The sequence below is a fragment of the Nyctibius grandis genome, chromosome 5 (assembly GCF_013368605.1).
Source record: "Nyctibius grandis isolate bNycGra1 chromosome 5, bNycGra1.pri, whole genome shotgun sequence".
Classification (NCBI taxonomy): Eukaryota; Metazoa; Chordata; class Aves; order Nyctibiiformes; family Nyctibiidae; genus Nyctibius; species Nyctibius grandis.
The window spans coordinates 78184087-78202323 of NC_090662.1; the positions used below are offsets into that span (position 1 = coordinate 78184087).

General features: G+C 38.4%; 1 protein-coding gene across 1 annotated transcript in view; it reads right to left on the reverse strand.

Annotated features, from left to right (window-relative positions):
* Nucleotides 1-18237, reverse strand: part of CCDC91 (coiled-coil domain containing 91) — a 160425-nt gene that overhangs the window by 114336 nt on the left and 27852 nt on the right. Inside the window, 6 exon segments of the mRNA XM_068401709.1 lie at nt 382-486; nt 2452-2640; nt 5966-6022; nt 6025-6125; nt 17794-17872; nt 17980-18046. Coding sequence (XP_068257810.1) covers nt 382-486; nt 2452-2640; nt 5966-6022; nt 6025-6125; nt 17794-17872; nt 17980-18009 — 561 coding nt within the window. The 5' untranslated portion in view covers nt 18010-18046.

Below are 18237 nucleotides of genomic sequence, written 5' to 3' on the forward strand. Positions count from 1 at the left end.
GTATGCAACACAAACTATTCCATATTCAAGATAGCTAATACTTTACAAACAATTGGCCACAGCTACTCTCGAACATGGTGTCACTGTTAAACACACATCTATTGTGCAAAGTGTTTTTCTTTTCATCTGTTCTATGAAATAGATCATAATAAGGATGAGTGACAAGAGTTACAATAATGTACTCACACAAGTGCGCTATTAAACCTATATTACCACTAATGTCAAAAGTCAGGCTCTGATCTAAAGACCTTAGAAATTCTTTAAATTCAAAAGGCTTTCGAGCAGGCCTGTAAATACTTAACAGAATATTTGTTGGACATAAATATATTCTATGCAAAACCCTCCTGGAAAAAAAGTAAGATACTACAAGAAAGAAATTACCTGGAGCGTCTTGTAATGATCTTGATGTGAAATTACTTTTTCTTTCTTTTCCTTCAAGAAATCAATTTCTAGAATACTATGTTTTTCCAGTAGACTTTCTAATTCCTATAAAGTTTACAAAATAAAATACGTGAAGTTACAAACTTTGCAAATTGTGAAAATACAGGTTCAGTTAATCATTCCAACTAATTTCATTTCTGAAGACTATGACATTTGCTATCATAACGTACACAGATGTAAAGGATTGTGCAAGCAAACTCTGACTGGAGTCTTTAAATTGAGAAAATATTTTCAAGACATGTCAGGTGTTTAAAATCAAAGACATGTATTGGAAGGTATGTCCTATGAGAAGCAGCCAAGGTCACTGGGTTTGTCTAGTTAGGAGAAAAGGAGATTGAGGGGTGGCCTCATTGCTCTCTACAGCTTCCTGAGGAGGGGAAGTGGAGAGGGAGGTACTGATCTATTCTCCCTGGGATCCAGTGATAGGACACGTGGGAAAGGCTCAAAGCTGTGTCAGGGGAGGTTCACACTTGACATTAGGAAACATTTCTTTACCAAGAGGGTGGTCAAACACTGGAACAAGCTTCCTAGAGAGGTGCTCGATACCCCAAGCCTGTCAGTGTTTAAGAGGCATTTGGACGCTGCCCTTAATAATTTGCTTTAACTTTTGGCCAGCCCTGAAGTGGTCAAGCAGTTGGACTAGATGATTGTTGTAAGTCCCTTCCAACTGGAACTATTCTATTCTAATTATTTCCATATTTTTCATAGCTTGTTCTGTCTTTCTACATTTGAAAAGCAGGACGTTCAATGTACTTCTAGAAAATGGTTTCACTAAAAAGGCAGAAATCCCACTACCTACAGCCCTAATGACCTCTACCTACCTCTCCAAAATGAATAAAATTTTAAAATATTCTTTGATCAGAGAGCCAGTCTAGAAGCCCACCCAATATGAACTAATATAGAGGAAGGAGAATGACACTACTGACAATAAACCTCAAAATCATTTGCTACACGAAGAGCTTAAGATTTTTATTTTTTCTTAATGCAGCTGTTACTCCTACCAAACTCATTCCTACTATACATAAGCTGTTGGCACCCTTTCAGTTGCTCAAGAACAACTATTTCTGCAGTCACGCAGGAAGCCAGCATAGAAACAACTGACCTGCCAGATCACTGTACAGCTATTCAAACAAAGGCACAACTGAGAGGGTCATGAGGAGGACAGAAGAGCAGGTCTGCTTAGTTCAATCCTGCTTTTGGACAGAATAATAAAAACAGTTCTTGAGATTCAAAGCCTTTGATTCAACTGTAGAGACTGAAACTGATTGTGCAACACTTCTTCAGTTCAGAGCCTAGCTCTCAACCTATCTCCTCTTATAGTCTGTATTCATGCTTCCCCCCTTCCAGCCCTCCTCTATACACTTAATTCCTAGCAAAATCAATCCATTCCAGACCTCATCAGCTTTGGCTTTAGTTACTCATCCTCATTTTCATTTCCAACAAGCCATTTCCTCCTTCGCTAGCACACCTTGATAGCTATCAAGGAACAGTATTAGGAACAGCAGAAATTAAACTTACTCTCCCATGCCTCAGTGACCTTTCACTAACTCAGACACGTAGCTACAGGCATAGCCCTGCTTGGTACTCTACCATATTCAGGTCAGAAGGAATAGTAAGAATTTAGTTACCTGAGCTCCCAGGAAAAAAAAAAAAAGAAGTGTTTGTGTGATGGTCATAAAGATAGCCAAAGACACTTTAAACTTCAGAGACCACACATTCCCAAAACATGGTGGAACTACTATATCTTCTAACCACACGGCTCCATGCTAAGAAAACTTGCCTTCCCCCCCGCTTCCCCCGCCGGAAAAAAATATTTTTTTTCCTGAATCTTTAGAAAAATTCAGCCTAAAGTAGACACCAGAAATGGAAAAAAAAAAAAATATTTTGGCTAAATTGGGCCAATTTCTCTGGAATTTGGCTAATTTCTACAAAACATGCATTATAAATCTTTCACCCCAACTATATTTAAATCCTATATAAATGCCATTTTCATTAAAAATCTATTCATACCTTTTTAATTTTTAATTTTTCTTCTTCAGCAGTGCAAAGCTTGATTTCTAGATTTGCAACAGCTTGTTGAAGGTGGCTCTTCGGTTCATTTGTTCTCTGTGTTTTGGCATCAACCAAAGCAATGCTTGATGAAACTGAAGTCTTGTCTTCAATTACATTCAAAGAGGCAACTGGAATATCTGCTTGAATCTAATTCATATAAGAAACAAAATGGTAAAAGAAATAGTAAAGGGAATTTAACATTCCAGTCAAGTCAAATTTCATTTCCAGATGACATTACAGAACTTAAGAACTGTAAATACTAAAGTTACTTTTTTGAAACCACATTTCTCTGAAATTGGCCATGCACACTCTCACATGTAGGATGTGCTAGCCAAAAAGAAAGCTCCAACAATGGAACAGTAGCTAGTAATTCTAGATGGATTCACATCAACGCTTCTGATCTCCTTGACTGCTTTTCAAGAATACTTTAGGAGAAGGCTTTAAGGAGGAGGATGGCACAGATACCTCAGCTTCCAATGGGGTCAAAATACTCAGTAGAGGTGAAAAGAGACAGAAGTGAAACTGAATAATCTGTCTCAAAGCATCAGGCTTACAGGGAAATAAACTCTTCTTGGATTAGTCACTCCATGTTTTCACCCAATGCAGACTGCTAACAGTAGCCATGGAAAGGGAACACAAATTTTTTGTGCTAAAATAAATATCTTATCTTGAGGCTACACCAACAGAGTAATTGGGACATGTCTACAATATTTAGTTAATGTTATTTCAGTGATCTGTAGAAGTACAAAAACTGAAACCAAGGCTTCTAGAATACACAACCCGAAACAGATGAAACACTGATAATAAGCCCATGTTTTCAGAAAAGCACAAAAATAAATTAGGTGAGGTTTAAAATATTTTGTGGTATAATTAAAAAAAGCCAAAGCTTTTTTTTCCATCTTAAAAAAAAAGGGGGCAAAAACTTGTTTATATTGCAGCAAAAGGAACTTCAAGGGAAAAAGCTGGCAAATTAATGTCAGCTGCCACTTTTTCAACAACAATTTGAAAGCCAAGAGCACTTGAGATTTGGGGGAGGTGGTGAAAGGAACATCTCAATGTGTTTATTAAGAGAGGTTTGACTGATCTGATTTAGTCCGTTCCCTTAACACCTTTTACTCCACACAGACACTCGAATAATAGACTGACTCTTCAATAAGTAAGTATCTCTCAAAGGATGTAAAAAAAGAAACAAACAAAAAATAGCTGAAATCTGGACTGTACATGGATACATAAGATCCAGTAGACAAAAAAAGCCAGAAAGAAAACTGCAGCTTGTGCTCTGAATTCCCCTTCTGTAAGACAAGACAAGAGAAGCTACATGTGCTAATTCTACTTCTGAGTACTACTCAAGATTAGAGTCTGGCACTGCCAAAAATCGTAGTGTTGGAACCTGAAATGTTGAAGTTTTTTTAACATGAAACCTCAAGAGGCTCTGGAGACACAATTATAGAGCAATACAGTTCTCCTAACATCCTACTCTAACAGGTGTAAGAACATTTTATTATAGTTTTATGCCCACCATTTTCCTTTAGTTTTATGCAAAAGTGCAAAGTCTGATCTCTATTTCAAAATAATGTTAAAGGACCTCCTCTTAACTCCCTTTCTCCCTTTAGTAACAGTTGACAATGTTGTATTCTTTAGTTTGTATTACTTCCTGCATTAAAAAGAGAGTTTATGAAACCATAGGTCTCAGTAGCTGACCAGAACAAGATGAGAAAGACTGAAACATGGCCTACAACTAGAATTTGCACACTTAATTATTCAGAAGTAACAAAGTGTATTTCTCATTCTTAGTAAGATTACCTAACCAAATGACTTTTTAGTTTTAAAAAATACACCTAAGCCTTAGTATTCTGCAATATCCAAAGCGCCCATTCCAGAGAACACACAAGCTAAAGTTGCTGGCCTAGCTCAAAAAAGAAAGGATACAGGTTATTCACATTTCACTGTTAGCCAAAATCAAAAAGGGTAGAATCTGTTGTGGCTGAAGAAAAGCATATTTAGATCATCCTGCCAGTAACAGAAATTTACTTATCAAAACATTGTCAGAGAGGCAGATGAAGAGCTTTCAACACAGAAAATTACCCTGGCTGGCATCAGTCAAAAAAGAAAATAAACACTCCCCCCTCTCAAGAAAAAAAAAGCCCACAACTTTTGGATTTCTAAGAAAATTTCTTCAGTATCATTTGCATCTGGGCACAGCTCTTCTTCACTTTTTATAGGCCTTTCCCAGAACATTAGGCTGGGAACAAATACAAAACAGTAATTAATTCATAACTAAGACCGAACTATTGGAGCTGTACTAGCCACAGTCTTTCTGGAAGTATAAACATACGGATGCTGCTGGATGTTTTTTCAAAGGAAAACCAACAAGGACCAGTTTAATCAAAACAAGTATTTTGTACAGGTTTTTTAAAAGCTCTAGAAAAATGCTTTTAAATGGTCTGATTATGGAAATCTGACTTAATCGTCAAATTCAGCGTTCACCATGAGTAGCCCTTAGACTTGATGAGACTACTTGAAGAATAATAAACCAAGTAAGTGCTGAAAAGGGGAGGGTTGCAAACTAGCCCAAAATACTGGCTGGTTCAGAGAAAGGCAAGAGCACTTTCTAATTCAAGTATGTACTACTATGCATCCTGAAAACAGGAACTTTACAATCAATGAACTTGTTAAAATAGGTGTCACTGCAATCAATGCCAATAAAAATTCACTTGGGAGGTACACCTATTTAATTCTTGTCCACAGCAATCACCTATTTAATTCTTGTCCACAGCAATCTAGCATTCTTGTGCTAATCTCAAGGCACAAACTCTTTTCCCTTCCTTGCTCACCTAACCGTTTAGTTAAAAACTAAACAGTTTCACCCATCAAAAAGAAGCTAAGATCGATTCTCAGCAGTGTTGCAGCCACAAAGAGAGATCAAGATCACACATCCAGGACTACGTCAGATCACAAAAAAAAAAAATTAAAAATCGACTTTAAAAGTAATGGGGGGGGGAAATAAAGTAAAATACAATAAAATAAAAAAACTCTAAAATTAATTTAATTATAATTAAGTAAATATTAAACATTAATTCTCTAATCCTAAAACCATTTGAGAAAACATACAAGTATGACATACATGTACAGCCGTAATCTTTACAGCTTTAACAGTAACAATATTTTTTTAGAGAACCTTCCTGCTATTGTTTCCTACTTTCATGCCTAGCACTATCAGCATGCCTTTAACTTTTTAATGAATCTTTAACACACTTATCTTCTTGCAGTCCGTACCAAAGAGCATGGTGTCTCCCAGTTACAGGATTTAAACAATTTTAAAATTATTTTACTTCGAAGTCTGTATCACAGAAATCCAAGGATCTTTTGCTCTTAAAACATAATTCAATCTAAATTTGCACAGAAAAGATACAATGCTAAGATATTTAATACATCAAGTTCCCATACTGAAACACAAAAGTTGTGGTTTTACCTGTTCTTCAAGAACAGCTGGGTTTATAACATTGTTGGCTGTTTGAATAGCTGTTGTCCACTTTTATCACCTGATAAACTGAATGAGTCTGAAGGAACCAGGCAGGCAGAAGGCACAGAGTGCTCCAGAAGAACATCAGGAGATATATGCACTTCAGATACTAAAGCAAGAAATAGAAACAGAAAACACATACACAATATGAAGCAGCACTCAAAAATTAATTCTGTTTCTGAAATCTATAACTAGCAAAACCCATCACACTATTAACAAGTATAGTCATACTAATGTAGGGTTATGTACCTCTTACAATCTAACTGCACTGAAGAATAATTCCATACAAAGTTCCTGTATTTTTGAGTACTATCAACTTAAGGAAATTCAAAACTGTACAGTCACACTAAATTCAGACTTCTAACTTACACAGAGTTTTCCCAAGAAAACTGTCATCAAAAGCAGCAGTTTTAACTTTTGTCTCTTTCCATTCACTTAACCTTTCAGCTATCTTTAATCAGTTTAAGTCAACTGTAAAATTGTACTTACAATTTCCTAAGCTTTATAAATTTTAAAGGTAAAAAAATCCTCAACTGTCTTAGAAGACATATACAAACAGCTTACCAACACACATGATAAAAGCAGTTTTACATTTTATAAGAGATCAAAAGATAACAAAGGAAATAAATGTCTAGCTAATAAAACTGAAGTGTAACTGATACTGGAGTGAGAGCTCTTCCATAGCAATTTCCAGTTATATGCCATAAAAATCCCGAACAGTGGATCATCATTATCAACACAGAACAACAGAAACTTGAGCACTTTGATGAAAGATTAAGACATAGACTAAATAAAAAGAAAGGAGAAGAGAAAGCTTTGCACACATTTTTAATTTAACAGTAAAGTCCTGCAAACTCTGATATGGTCAGCTACAGGTATGCCTTCACAGTAGACAAAAACGTACATCCAATTGCTTTAGAAAAAGCAGCTCACATTACCATTACAAATCCGGTAAAATGTAAAAGAGACACTAGCCCGGAACAAGGCTCAGCCTCTCAATATCAATGTTAAATGCTGCACAAGTATGTATACATAGCACAAATAAGTGTATACATTGGCCTAAAGGTATTCAGAAGGACACACTAATCCTTGAATCCAGGCACTCTGTGTCCCATCTTCTTTATCTCCCAGATTCAGGGCTTCAGGTTAACACAGAGGAACATGCAAACCTCATCTAACAAAAAGAAAGAAAACAGACCATGAGACAGAAAAATATCAGGATGCTACTTGCAGCAATAGTAGATTTAGATATTGGGGGTCGGGGGGGAACAGCTGAGTAGGAAACGGAAACTTGGATGAAAAAGCCTAGAGGACAATACTTCAGCAAACAGAACAGGAGCCAATTTAGGTAACCAGGACAAAACAAAGGACTGGGAGAAACTGCGCCTTTAACAGTAAACTCTTCTCCAGAACTGGAAATGGGGCTTTTTAGGCTTTCTTTAGGTACCATAAGATATCTGTGAAACCCTCCTCCCCTTCCAAATGTCTGCTTACAAAGGCAGCTTCCTATAACCATTACCTACTTGGTTTAAATGACAGTGAGATGACAGAGAAAATTATCTTTTTGCTTCTAAAGTACCAGTAAAGTCTCTGGTTTATGTTATCATTTAATACCCTGAATTTCAGTTTGAAATCAGTTCCCAACAGATGGAAAACCAACTAAAATAATGCACCAGGCAATTCTGACTGAGCAGACAAGCTGTTTATCTTACTAAAACTGTCAACTCACAAGGAAAAGCCTAGCATGACACTGATCCTTGTGGTGTTAGCATTCATCCTTTGGTGATGATCACCATAGTATAGGCATAGTTCACATATAAATAATTTACCACAAAAGTAAAAACAGAAACTGAGTCTGGATACAGATGAGGAATGGAGACTCAAAGAGATTAAAGCTTAAGATATTCACATATTTTGGGGTATCCAATATTAGATATAAAAGTTCATTTTTCACATAATACTGTTTTCTGTGGAACCTTCTACAATCAAATTGAGCTTTCAGTGATTCCAGTTATAGTAATGAATGCTTAACATTTTGAGGGGGAAGAAAAAACAGAAACAAAAAACCTCACCCTCTTAAGTTGTCGAAATAAAGCCTAGGAAGTGAGGAGCAACAACTGGTGACCAACTCTGAACGCTGTGGTTTAAAATTATTCAACTAAATACATGATCTTGCAGAAGACAAGAAAAGGCGGCAACTCTCCAAGGTATCAAACCTTTTTTACAAACCCTTCCTTTCACTTTCATCAGTGTTAAAGATTCATAAATTAGACACTCCTAGAATTACATGTGCTATGTCTGTAATTCAAGCTCTTTTAATTCATTCCTCTTGTATATATAACGGTGAAATTGCATTAGCATTTCAGTTCAGCTCAGATTGCTTATGAAGATGACCCCTCAACCATTTCCTGCTTACCATGGCTTAGTTATCATAATGGAACAGTTCAGAACCTCTGAAACAAAATTTGCCTCTGATAAAACTACCTGACTAGACTCCAACAGCTTAATGGACATTCAAGTCCACAGGGACGAGCCATTCTGATAATGACAAAAAATGTTCTTCCACAGTATCCTGCCCTGATGCAATATCTCTATCTTCTTCAATAAACAAGGCAGGAGTCTGATAGTCCTGATGAATTTCCAAATAAAACTGGTATTGTTCATTGATTAAAGCTGCAATGCTACAAAGAAAAGCAGCATGTGCTCAATTACAGGTATATCAAAAGCCATACGCCCAAGAAGGCTGAAATAAGATGCAGACGTAAGTTATTAGCAGAAATGTACTTAAAAAAAAAATCTGATAATTTCTGAACCCTTGACTTCACAATATTAAGAATATTCTATCATAGGTTTGTATGTAAGAATTCACAAAACCATGCAGTTTGTTAATAGAAGTCGAGATCAGTAACAACCTACAATCTTGCTCATGTAAGAAAAAATCTCTATCTTTATCTTAGTAATGAAGCTCAAACAATTATTAAAATCACTGGGGGATCAGAAATTCTGAAAATAAAACCACATGGATGAACATGAACTGTTAAATCAACATTCCATATGAGTCCTAGACTTTTGAGCTTCAGAATGTAGACATTAGACATGAAATATACCATTGAAAAAATAAACATGAGTAACATTTACTAATCGGATGTTATTTGTATCCAGAAATTAAGAGATGATACGTCAGCAGGGCTCTGAGCAAAAGACCATACAATAATTCTTTGACATACTTTTGTGGAATGTTGCAAGCTACTTGCAGCATGGTTCCCCTACACGTAGGTTTTGGCTGTTAAAAATAAAAAACGCAAGAAACGAAAACTAAATTTCCATTCTCAACTACCTATGTCTTTGATGATACAATTCAATGACCCTTTAAATTATACTGCATACACTGTAAACTGTATCACTGAACTTTTTCGGTTAAAAGCAACATTCAGATAGAAAGTTTAGGACTGTTTTTGTGTGTCCAAATTTCAGTGTTCTGCTTAAATCCCAGCCCCACATATGGTTGCTCAAGCACAACTGTAAGAGACAGGAAACTGTATTCTACAAGGCAGGAATTTCTGTCAACTATAATGTCAGAGCTAGAACACAGGGATGTACAGCCTGTGTAATGCTGAATACACAGCCTGGGGAAAAATAAACTGAAAACTACTATATTTGCAGACATCAACCAATTTACTTTTGCCAATACACAGCAAACCAGCACATGACAGAATATGTCAAATGCATTCTAAAATACATGTGACAAACACCCAATAAAATTAACCTATCATTCTCAGTGGAAAACAACTTTATTTATGAAAGAACAGAATCTGTTCCAAAAAAAAGAAATCTTCTTTTCCTGTGAAACAAAAACCAACAACTACTAAATTTAATTCCAAATAGACAAAGTATTTCCAGTACTTACACTGCTTTTAGCTCAGTGTAAATGGATAACTATTAGAAAGGGTTACGTTGCTTAAAGAATGAGTGGAGGGATACATTAATGGATATCCATTGACACCCAATATGCCCGTAATAAACGCTGTCTCAGATGGCATGCATAGCATTCTGCCAAGCTGTAGGAGTTTTAGCAGTTTTCTTAGCAATTTTCCCCTTCCAAAAACACTTTTAATCACTGTATTTGCAGATCACCAATTCACCAGAAGGAGGTGCATTTCCACACCTGTTGGGGAACACAGACTTCAAAAATAAACAAAACGTAAGTCAGTGTTAATTCCAAAAGTGTAACTAAAATTAGGATCAACAGGTAAATTTCTACATAATGCTGAAGTTGATAGCAATTCACTGTTGACTCCATGAGCATGAATGTCTCCTATCACACGAAACACTTGTCCTGCTTCTCTACACATAGCAGTTCACCAGTAGTGCATTAACATACAGAGAGGAAGAAAAACAACTCTCATGTGCTTTCAAGATGATTTCTTAAAGGTCACAGCAGAAAGCTCTCCCTCACATTTTATTCTTCCAGAGCCAAACTACTGTAGAAAATAAGTAATTACATATACTATTCCAACATCTTACATCTAAGGCCATATGGAAATACTAATTTTATTTCCTAACTTATTTAAGTAAAACTTATGTACAGCTACCAAAAGTTGCACATACCAATACTGCAGACATTTAGTTGAACCTCAGAAACATATCTTTCAGTATTCAATGACTACACAACATAAGAAAACTGAGAACTCGCTCCATGAGTTTTGTTGTTCTTTGGGGTTTGTTTTGTTTTTAAAGAAATTGGTTTCCAGAAACTGCCAAAATATTCAGTCAATATGACTGTCTTTAAAGTACTTTAGCAACTGTAAGGAAGAAAGGAGGTGGTATGTAATCTAATAAACATGCAACAAGACAATCTTTTAACCATATGTAAATTCTAGATACTCAAATTTGAAAAGTTACATGACTCATTTTCAAACCAGCATACGCCAGGTAATGGAAATGTTAGCAAAGGAAAAACAAGACCATTCCAGAGTTAAATGAGGCTGTATACAACTATCAAAAAAGACCTTTGAACCCTGTCCAGTCATGGCAAGGGATGAAACCAGTTCCCTCCAATCTCCTTGGTGCCGTAGGTGGGATTTCGGGTTCTTTGACCACGGGGCAGCTTTCATGGCACTGGACCTGCTTATGCCTGATGGGGAACACCTGAGTCAGAAGGGGAAAAGTGTTATGGCCCAGAAGTTGGCAGGGCTGATCAAGAGGTCTTTAAACTAGGTTCGAGGGGGGAGGGGGATAAGATCAGGGCAACCAGAAATGAACCTAGGGGTGACAGGCCTGCGTCGGGGGCAAGATTGCTAGCCCAGATGAAGTTCATTTACACCAATGCACGCAGTATGGGCAAGAGCTAGGAGCCACTGTACAGCAGGAAGGTTATGATGTGGTTGCCATCACAGCAACGTGGTGGGATGACTCTCATGACTAGAGTGCTGCTATGGATGGCTATAAGCTCTTTAAGAGGGACAGGTGAAGCAGGAGAGGTGGTGGGGTAGCATTGTATGTTAGGGAGTGCTTGGACTGTGTCAAAATTGAGGAAGATGATGAGGATGACAAGGTTGAATGTCTATGGGTAAAGATCAGGGGGAAGGTCGGCAGGGCGGACATTACAGTGGGAGTCTGTTATAGACCACCCAACCAGGATGAGCAGGCGGACGAGGCGTTTTACAAGCGGCTGTCAGAAGCCACCCGGTCGCCGGCCCTTGTACTTGTGGGCGACTTCAACTTGCTGGATGTCTGCTGGAAATACAACATGGCAGAGAGGAAGCAATCTAGGAGGCTCCTCGAATGTGTGGAGGACAACTTCCTCATGCAAGTGGTAAATGAGCCCACTAGAGGAGGGGCCCTGCTTGACCTGTTGTTTGTGACCAGAGAAGGACTAGTGGGAGATGTGAGGGTCGGTGGCCATCTTGGGACTAGCGACCACGAAATGTTAAGAGTTTTCGACAGTGGGGGAAGTAAGGAGGGGCAAGAGCAGAACTTCTGCCTTAGATTTCTGCTGGGTAGACTTTAGCCTGTTTAAGAGGCTGGTGGACCGAGTCCCTTGGGAGTCGGTCCTGAAGGGCAAAGGAGTCCAGGAAGGCTGGACGTGCTTTAAAAAGGAATGCTAAATATTCAGGAGCAGGCTGTCCCGGCGTGTAGGAAAACAAGCCGTTGGGGAAAAAGACAAGCCTGGTTAAACAGAGAACTTAGGCTAGAACTTAAGGAAAAAAAGAGAACCTATTTGCTCTGGAAGAAGGGTCAGGTAACTTGGGAGGTCTTTAGGGATGTTGCCAGGTCACGTAGGGAGAAGATTAGAAGGGCCAAAGCTCAATTAGAGCTTGATTTGGCTGCTACAGTCAAAGATAACAAAAAAAGTTTCTACAAATACATTAACAGCAAAAGGAGGGTCAAGGAGAGCCTCCACCACTTGCTGAATGAGGAGGGTAGTGTAGTGTCAGGGCATCAGGAAAAGGCAGAGCTGCTCAATGCCTTCTTTGCCTTGGTCTTTAATGTCAGGACCAGTTGTCCTCAGGAGACTCAGCCCCCAGAGCCTGAAGTTAGGGATGGGGTGCTGTGTGAACCCCCCGTAATCCAGGAGAAGACGGTTAGTGACCTGCTGTGCCAGCTGGACACCCACAAGGCTATGGGCCCAGATGGGATTCACCCCAGAGTAATGAAGGAACTGGCAAGTTCGCCAAACCACTCTCGATTACCACTCTCTACCGGCAGTCCTGGTTAACTGGAGAAGTTCCAGATGACTGGAAATTAGCAAATGTAACGCCCATCTACACGAAGGGTCGGAAGGATGATCCAGGGAACTATAGGCCTGTCAGCCTGATCTCGGTGCCAGGCAAGGTGATGGAACAGATCATCCTGAGTGCCATTACATGGCACATGCAGGACAATCGGGGCATCGGGGCCAGCCAACATGGATTCATGAAAGGCAGGTCCTGCTTGAGCAACCTGATCTCCTTCTATGACAAAGTGACCCGCTTAGTAGGTGAGGGCAGGGCTGTGGATGTAGTCTATCTAGACTTCAGTAAGGCATTCGACACTGTCTCCCACAGCATCCTCCTAGACAAACTGGCTGCCCAGGGCTTGGATGGGTGGACTCTTGAATGGGTTAAAAACTGGCTGGATGGCCGAGCCCAGAGAGTGGTGGTGAATGGGGCAAAGTCCAACTGGCGGCCGGTCACTAGCGGTGTTCCCCAGGGCTCAGCTCTGGGGCTGGTGCTGTTCAATACCTTATAGATGATCTAGATGTAGGGATTGAGCGCACCCTCAGTAAATTTGCAGATGACATCAAGCTGGGTGGGAGTGTCGATCTGCTGGAGGGTAGGAAGGCCCTACAGAGGGATCTGGACAGGTTAGATAGATGGGCCAAGACCAACGGCATGAGGTTCAACAAGAAAAAGTGCCGGGTCTTACACTTCGGCCACAACAACCCCATGCAGCGCTACAGGCTGGGGGAAGAGTGGTTAGAAAGCGGCCTGGCGGAAAGAGACCTGGGGGTGCTGATCGACAGCCGGCTACACATGAGCCAGCAGTGTGCCCAGGTGGCCAAGAAGGCCAATGGCATCCTGGCCTCTATTAGGAATAGTGTAGCCAGCTGGTCTAGGGAAGTGATTGTCCCTCTGTACTCGGCACTGGTGAGGCCGCACCTTGAGTACTGTGTCCAGTTCTGGGCCCCGCACTTCAAGAAAGATGTTGAGGTGCTGGAACGAGTCCAGAGGAGGGCGACCAAGCTGGTGAAGGGTCTGCAGGGTCTGACCTATGAGGAACGGCTGAGGGAGCTGGGTTTGTTTAGCCTGGAGAAGAGGAGGCTCCGAGGTGACCTTATTGCAGTCTACACCTACCTGAAGGGAGGCTGTAGTGAAGTGGGAGTTGGCCTCTTCTCCCAGGCAACTAGCGATAGGACAAGAGGACACAGCCTCAAGCTTCGCCAGGGGAGGTTCAGGTTGGACATTAGGAAGCATTTCTTTTCAGAAAGGGTCATTAGACATTAGAACGGGCTGCCCAAGGAGGTGGTGGAGTCACCATCTCTGGATGTGTTTAAGAAAAGACTGGACATGACACTTAGTGCCATGGTCTAGTTGACATGGTGGTGTCAGGGCAATGGTTGGACTCGATGATCCCAGAGGTCTCTTTCAACCTGATTGATTCTGTGATTCCTTAGGGATATATACTTATTTACTGCTACTAGTTCCTCCCTCTCCACCACACCTCCAAAATCAAGATGTTAGTATTCTGCAGAAAACCAAAATTTATTATGAAAAGAAACAACTTAAAACAATCACTTCAACACAACAGCTGAAAACAGCACCCTTGAAGCCATACAGATGTCTGCTTACATGTCTGCACACTAGTACAGATCACTCCATTTCATATTGTATAGACTTCAAAGCATCTGTTCTTTCAACGCTGAAAACGAGACCATCAGAAATACTGAATTCTTAGTTGAAACATGAAAAATAAGCTTTGTATACATACAGTCCATTTGTATTTTTAACGAAAGAATATTAGAACAAGGAGAAAAATCTCCTCCAGTAATTTGGAGAATGTTCTGTTATTCAAGCAAGCATTGAGAGCTCTCACTATGAGACCAAACATAAAACTTAGCCAAATTAATCCAAAGGGTAAATCAAGAGATTCAAAATTATATAGGCTACTTCTAGATCTTACAGAAAGGAAGTATACTGACATGACACAAAGCATAGAAAAGATTCCCAGAAGAACTTAACAAATAAACAAAAAGAGCTCCTCTGACACACCTTCGCTCCAGAAGTACAGAAATAATGTTTCAGTCAAAAATCAGTACGTAAAATAACCTTGGATCAATACAGACTGGATGCCATATATAAAAACTAATAATTTTTCTAATGTATGTGGCCAAAGGATAGAAGAAAATTCAAGTGTCACCCTGTGAGCTGCCAAACCAATTAAACTTGGGAATGCGATATGGCTCCACATGTAAACTTACGTGGCTACGTGAGCGTTACAGGCAGTAGAGCCTTAATCAATACAACTGACAGACACACAGGAGCTACTCAAGCTCACCCTAAAAGCTGAATTCAGCTTTTGGACATCTGAGCAGCTCTCCAGTTCATGGACTGAACTGATTACATTTCCGTTAAACAAATGGAGGTCACCTAGGTCACGTAAAACAGTGAAATTAAGATGTTTATGCTTCAGTGCTGGCTTCCATACAGTTGTGTTCTTGACCCTAATCCTTTTAGTTCCTAGATGGTCCTAGATGGTAGCTGTAGGCTATAGTTCTTCTAAATCGCCAAATAACTTTCAACACCAGACAGCTTCTATAGAATATACAATGACTGGATTCAACTTTCCTTTTCTCTGGTGAAGCACCCGGTCAAGCTCTATCATTACTCAGATACTGATTAAAAAAAAATAGAAGTGTAATTAACTGAGACTATAAACGATTTCACTAAAACTAAGCAACATACTCAAAACCTATAATGGGAAAACAGGTACTGAAAGCAATAGCATAAGCCTCATTTCCTCACAAAATGAAGCTAAAAAAAAAAAAAATCTCCATCTCATCCACAGTTAACACTACCATGAACGTGGTCTCACCTAACACTTGTATACAAAATCATTCGAAATCTGCACAGCTTGAATCAGAAACGCCTGCTCAGACTGCACTTCCAACCCATTCCCAGATGGGAATTCTGTCTTAATTTCACTGAAAACGCATCTCTCGCCCTGTTTTGATTTGTCTTTTTGGGTTTTTTTAAAACAACTTTTGTTTTACTTAGAACAATCCACAACAGATAGATTCATGAGGCTCCATCTCAGCCAAAACAGTCCTTCTTTGGTGAAGATCTACTTGGTTTTTCCATCTGCTACATTACATGAGCTCCTTCTGATGATCAAAGAATTCCTGCCAAAATTAAACACTGACATAGCATGCAGAGACTTGGATCCTGTTCCTGCTATTCACTATAAGCTAAAAGACATCTTATTCATAGCCTTAAGAAAGCAGAGATAACACCAGAATCTGCTGACATGCAAGCACAGCGCTAAATTTCGAGATCCTTCTTACAGGCATAAAGATACACAAACCTGACAGCTACAGAAGCGCAAGAAAATTGACAGTTTGTATATCTCTTCTTCAGGAAGAAAAAAAAACCTAAAACAAATAAATAAAGTTGACACTTCAAAATTCAGTACACACTTACTGAATTGCAAACTGATATCACTCTTAAAACCTTATTTTTATGAAGTTGCATAAAAATATGTTTTGACTACTAAGCATTTAAAGAAGAAACAAAGCAAAACTGACTTACAAATAATTATATTTCTTTCATTGAAGTATCTTGCTTATCACTTGCAAGGACCGTTCTAAAATACTTGAGTTACTTTCTTAAATAAAAGTGTATCAAGTTACCCCCACTAACATCTCCGAAGTCAGTAACACCACATTCACAGTTAGATTTGCCCACTGTATTAAAAAATAGCTCAGTTTAAATATTAATGATCAATAAACGAAATTATTTAAGAACAGCATAACTGGTACATTAACTTACAAGTCAATGCCTAACAAGCATTTTGATCGATCCTATTAAAATCTTGCTTCTTTCAATAAGTTAATTATTCACAGCAGCATTTGCATGAAAAAGTCACGTAAAGATTTTACAGTAATAAAATATTCTGAATGCAAGGGTTTTTCTTTTAATTTTGAAATACTTAAAATACGTTGGTGTAACCTACCCTAAGACTTGTGTCACTGACAAATCATACAAAAAACTTCCGTATTACGTAAAAATCATTTAAATTCTACACATCTTATTAGATTTAAGTTAGACTTCATGAGAAAGACACCACACAGCTATATTGGATTCAATTTAAACACTTTCAAATATGCTAATTAATTTAAGCAGTATTTTTGAATAACAAAAATATCAAAATGACAAGCTGAATAATAAAGTTACTTGGGAAAGTACAGTTTCTTTATTATTTGTTTTCCTTTATTTCAATGACAAATAAAACTAATTATTCTGTAATGGATGAAAGCCAATAGTGCCAGAAATAAATAAATAAAAATATTTGAAGAACATGATTTATGGACAGCTCATCTTGAGACAAATTCCTGTCTCATTTTTAAAACTATGATTAGTTTTCATAATTTATTCAGCACAATAATATAATAACAGGCAGAAATCTCTAGTTCCTGACCAAACAATAAAATGTGGGTTGTTTTTTTTTCCCCTAATGCTGCTAAAGTGATGTTTCTTTTTGTGAAAGCAGTGAAATCTAGACTAAGCTCCCACAACAAAATCCATTGCCATTCGGTACCACCTCCTTAATCTTTTAGCCGTATGATATTGTACATTTATGCACTATCGATGGGCTTTTACTGATTTCTTAAAATCCAGATAGGCACCAGGGATTTATACAAATTCATAAAAGTAGATCCATAGTGTTTCAGCTTCTGCTTGATATAAAGGATGTGCAATGTATTTTCTAACTTCAAAAACTGCTTAAGTAAAAAAAGATCATTCCTCCCCTCTCCCAAAGCAACTAAAAGACTTTATCACAGTCCAAGAAATCTAACAGAGGAAGCAACATTTTCAAGCCTTATTTTCAAGTTTACTTTTTGTATGGTTTCCCATCATTTGCAACAGACCTTCCATACTCAAAAGTAAGAATATCCTTTTAGTGAAGAAGCTCCGTCTGTTCTTCCCATGAGATGCCAATCAGACTTTACTAATAGTTACAGTGAATACAAAAGGACAGCAATACATTATGAAGAATTTTTATAGTGATTTTATCAATACCTGTAGGAAATGCTGCCCAAGCAATAGCAGGGGATGTAGTCTGCGTTTCACCATTTCCACACTCATAACTCTCTGCTGCCTAGAAACACGGAAAAAAATGTTACATATTTTACAAAATGTTATAAATTCCTATAAAAATAGTTGAAAATAGTTAAATTTTAAAATTAAGTCATTCAAATAACATACCTCAAATCCTCCAAAGTCATCGTCATCCATCTTTCAACTGGTACTAGAATGTAGCAGAAATCTTAATCTAAAAACAAAACCAAACTCACTAAATTGTTATATCCCCTTTCCTCATGAAATAGCAATAAAAACTTTGTAAAGCCAAAGTTATAGTGTTAGTTTTAAAGGACAGACTCAAGTAGATCAAGTCACCATGGTCAGACCCTAAAAGCCCAGCAGTATGAAGTAATACAATGCTCTGCACTGCAGGAAAATAGT